Here is a 4185-nt window from a genome sequence, read left to right on the forward strand (position 1 = left end):
TGAGAGACACAGGTCAATGAATACGCCCATAAAACCAAAGATTCTTTGAAAGCTGCTATAGTCAGAGTAATGTCCAAAATGAACCAGGACCACTTGTTTCGAGCATGTAGATGATTTAGATCTCATATAAAAACAGTTGTTGAAGCTGAAGGTAACTTTATTGAATACCATTATAGAAAAGAAGGTTTATTTTTATCCTCATAGCATTGTTGATAAATAAAATTATTAACTGTTATTATATATGTTTTTTTTATAAACAAAAAACTGTCTTCAAATATCTTACACACTCTGTACATATTTATACTACATATATTTACATACATACATATATATAGATATAAATATACATGCTCACATGCGTGTGCTTTTGCCTGTCTCTTTTCAAAACTCGTTTTACCAGCGCTCACCACTTCACCTCGTTGTGGCTTAAAAACCCTCACCGTTTGCTTTTACTGTTTTGTTCTTGCTTTCCTGCTTTTGTTACCACATTGACCCTCCGCAAAAAATCCCAAATTTTATTTAATTTGCTTTGTAGGAAGGATTGTTTTAATGAAGTCGCGTCTTGTCCCTACCTTCGAAACGCGGAGTAGATAAAACGGGACAACTGATGAAGGGAATGTTCTTTGCGTTTCCTGTCTCATTTCTCTATTTGTTTCTTTCGTTGTTCGAAAAATAGTTCGTTTTCCATGCTTTTGTTTTTTATGTTCTCGTTTCTCATTTCGTTCACGCTTGTTTTTGATGTCCTATACCCATATATGCATGTATAAATACATATATATGTAGATATGTACATGTATGTATGTATGTATGTATATATGCATATATATATATATAATGTATATAGTCAGTTGAGGTGTGTTCTGTTAAGAATGTATAAGAGTACAAATAGAGCTCGTTCACCCTTAGAATTATCAAATAGCCGTTAGTATTCTTATGGTATGCTACCAATTCTAGTCTTAGGTATTCCTCGTGTGTGAAAATAAGAAGTAAAAGGTAAAAAGTAAAAGAGTCAAAAGGAAGAGTAAGTTCGGTTAGGCACCTTTTTAATCGCTACAAATGTTTCGATACATACGGATCCTCGTATATACAGGATTTAAAATTAAGTTTAAATCAATTTATTTAACGATTTATCTGAATATTGTAGCATGGAAATCTAAATTTGCTTACGGAGACAGCAACTAAGTATCGCTTGATGAGATACATATAGATCTTGTTATACAGGTAAACCGTTAAATAATTTAATTTAAACTTACCTTTAAATCCTGTATATATCAGGATCTGTATGTATCGAAACATTTGTAGCGATTAAAAAGCTGCCTAACCGTACTTACTCTTTCATTTGACTCTTACTTCTTACTTTTTATATAATGTATATAAGTATGCATGCATGCATGTATGTATGTATGTATGTATGTATGTATGTATGTATGTATGTATGTATGTATGTATGAATGTATGTATGTATGTATGTATGTATGTATGTATGAATGTATGTATGTGTGTATATATATATATATATATATATATATATATAATATATATATTCTTGTGCTTTCTTATGGCTGTTCCATAATAAGACTGGTTTATCATATAATGTTATATAATTATAAATGGGTGGAGTTGGAACTATCGACCGCGAGGCTAAATGGCTCAGAGAATGGAGTTAGTTCCGTCATTCTAAATCCTGCATTGTAACCACTACTTAAGTCACAGATGCTTTATTAATATTCGTAACCAATATGCGGTGAGATGGCAAATTATAATCATACTAGTTAAAATGCTTCGCGGCATTTCATGTCTTTACGTTCTAAGGTCAAACTCCGCCGAGATCGAATTTGCCTTTCATCATTTCGAGATCCTTAAAAGAAGTACCATTTGAGTGCTGGGATTGACGTAACCGACTTAGCCCCTTCTCCGGAATTATTGGCATGGTGCCAAAATCGGAAGCCAATATTCATAATTAATAAGGCAATGAGCGGGCAGAATCTTTAGCACCCTGGTTAAAATGCTTCGCGACATTCGTCTATTTACGTCTTGGGGTCAAATTCCGCCGAGGCCGAATTTAGCTTTCATCCTTTCGAGGTCGATAAAATAAGTACCATTCGAGCGCTGGTATCGATGTAATCAACTTACTCCTCTCCGAAATTGCTGGCCTTGTGCCAAAATTTGAAACTAATATTCATTATCAATATTATCGTTTTTGTTTGTTTGTTCGCGGACAATATATCTCAAGAACCACTGGATGGATTCTGTTGAAACTTTCATGGATGTTTGTCCTCGTGACTGACACGAACTGATTAGATTTTAGGATCGATCCAGTACCGGATAATGATTCTAGATTATTTTTCCCGTTTTTTATTTAATTTTTGAGAGCGGTCGGATCCATTTTTAGTATTCTCGTTTGTGAGAGCAGTCGAGTTTATTTCAGATATTCTCATTTTAAAAATCATCTTTCTTTAATTGTTGAGAGGTATTTGGTGTTGTAGTCGAGTCATTTGATTCCCTGTTGCATTTGATGTGTGTTCGCTTCATGTGAGTCTTGTTGTTGTTTAAATTGTTGGTCTACCGCACCTAATTGTTGTATTACTGGATTGTTAAATTTATTGTTACCTGTGAATTTTTCTTTTTCTTCCCCATTTATGGGTGGGGTTGTGAATAACAACATTATGGGAAGTCAACTATTTCCAGCAGGCAGTTACGCTGCAGTAACTGGGTATAGTCTAACGGCAGATATTCTGCAAGTAAGAGAAATGCGACTGAACGACACAAATTTTAAGACATATAATGAATTGTTACGAAAGGCGGGAGACAGCCTGAGGCTGACGCCGCCCAAGGAAATTGAAAATTATGGTAAAAAAAAAACAGAAAAAAGGACAGTAATATACAGAACGCTGTCTATTACTACAAAAAGAGTTGAAATAGCTGCAGAAGAGGCAGTCGAAGAATGTTTGAAAGAGATTAAAAGCTTAACGATGTACTATACCGGAGGAAAGAAATATGGCACAGTGGTGTTACGCTTCGCGAGTGAACAAGTAGCGATAAAACACTCCACTGTGGTTTGAGATCAACTGAGTGGGTACTACTACCATCCTACTGTGGCAAACGTGCGGCCAGAGTGTGGATTGGTAGAGCGCCCCTAGAAATTGAAGAGGCGTGGCTGTTGGCAGCCATCCTCTATAATACAGAAGAGGAAACTAAAATACTTAAAATCACAAGAACTACGGAGGTAAATTGTGGGGGATACGGCCTTGGGGTGACCGGAGGTAAATTGTGGGGGATACGGCCTTGAGGTGACCGGAGGTAAATTGTGGGGGATACGGCCTTGAGGTGACCGGAGGTAAATTGTGGGGGATACGGCCTTGAGGTGACCGGAGGTAAATTGTGGGGGATACGGCCTTGAGGTGACCGGAGGTAAATTGTGGGGGATACGGCCTTGGGGTGACCGGAGGTAAATTGTGGGGGATACAGCCTTGAGGTGACCGGAGGTAAATTGTGGGGGATACGGCCTTGGGGTGACCGGAGGTAAATTGTGGGGGATACGGCCTTGGGGTGACCGGAGGTAAATTGTGGGGGATACGGCCTTGAGGTGACCGGAGGTAAATTGTGGGGGATACGGCCTTGAGGTGACCGGAGGTAAATTGGGGGGATACGGCCTTGGGGTGACCGGAGGTAAATTGTGGGGGATACGGCCTTGGGGTGACCGGAGGTAAATTGTGGGGGATACGGCCTTGGGGTGACCGGAGGTAAATTGTGGGGGATACGGCCTTGAGGTGACCGGAGGTAAATTGTGGGGGATACGGCCTTGAGGTGACCGGAGGTAAATTGTGGGGGATACGGCCTTGAGGTGACCGGAGGTAAATTGTGGGGGATACGGCCTTGGGGTGACGGTCCACATCAATTTACCAGACATTCACAAAATTACAGAGGAATTAGTGTTACCGGACGAGACGAAGCTAAGAGTTGTAGTGGAGGAAGACCTCCCATTCTTTTTCAGTGTGGAGTACGGGGACACTTGAAAGCTAAGTGTCCCCAGAAACACGAAGAGGAGGTGACGGAGATGGAACAGCAAGAAGTGCAACAGGGAAGCAATGTACTACACATCAGGTGATGAAGTGATCGCAGATCAACGTGAGATGAAGCGTTTTGCTCAAGAACACAAAACACCACCCGGTCTAGGAATTGAAA

The 4185-nt window shown here is 39.5% G+C and overlaps 1 protein-coding gene across 1 annotated transcript; it reads right to left on the reverse strand.

Moving 5' to 3' along the window:
- Positions 1–3136: 3136 nt before the first annotated feature.
- On the reverse strand, positions 3137–3910 carry LOC115232664 (extensin-like). Its single transcript, XM_029802683.1, has one exon. It carries the CDS (start codon positions 3908–3910, stop codon positions 3137–3139), a length of 774 nt encoding a protein of 257 aa, XP_029658543.1.
- Positions 3911–4185: the final 275 nt, after the last annotated feature.

This window comes from Octopus sinensis, linkage group LG2 (genome assembly GCF_006345805.1).
Source record: "Octopus sinensis linkage group LG2, ASM634580v1, whole genome shotgun sequence".
NCBI classification, from domain to species: domain Eukaryota; kingdom Metazoa; phylum Mollusca; class Cephalopoda; order Octopoda; family Octopodidae; genus Octopus; species Octopus sinensis.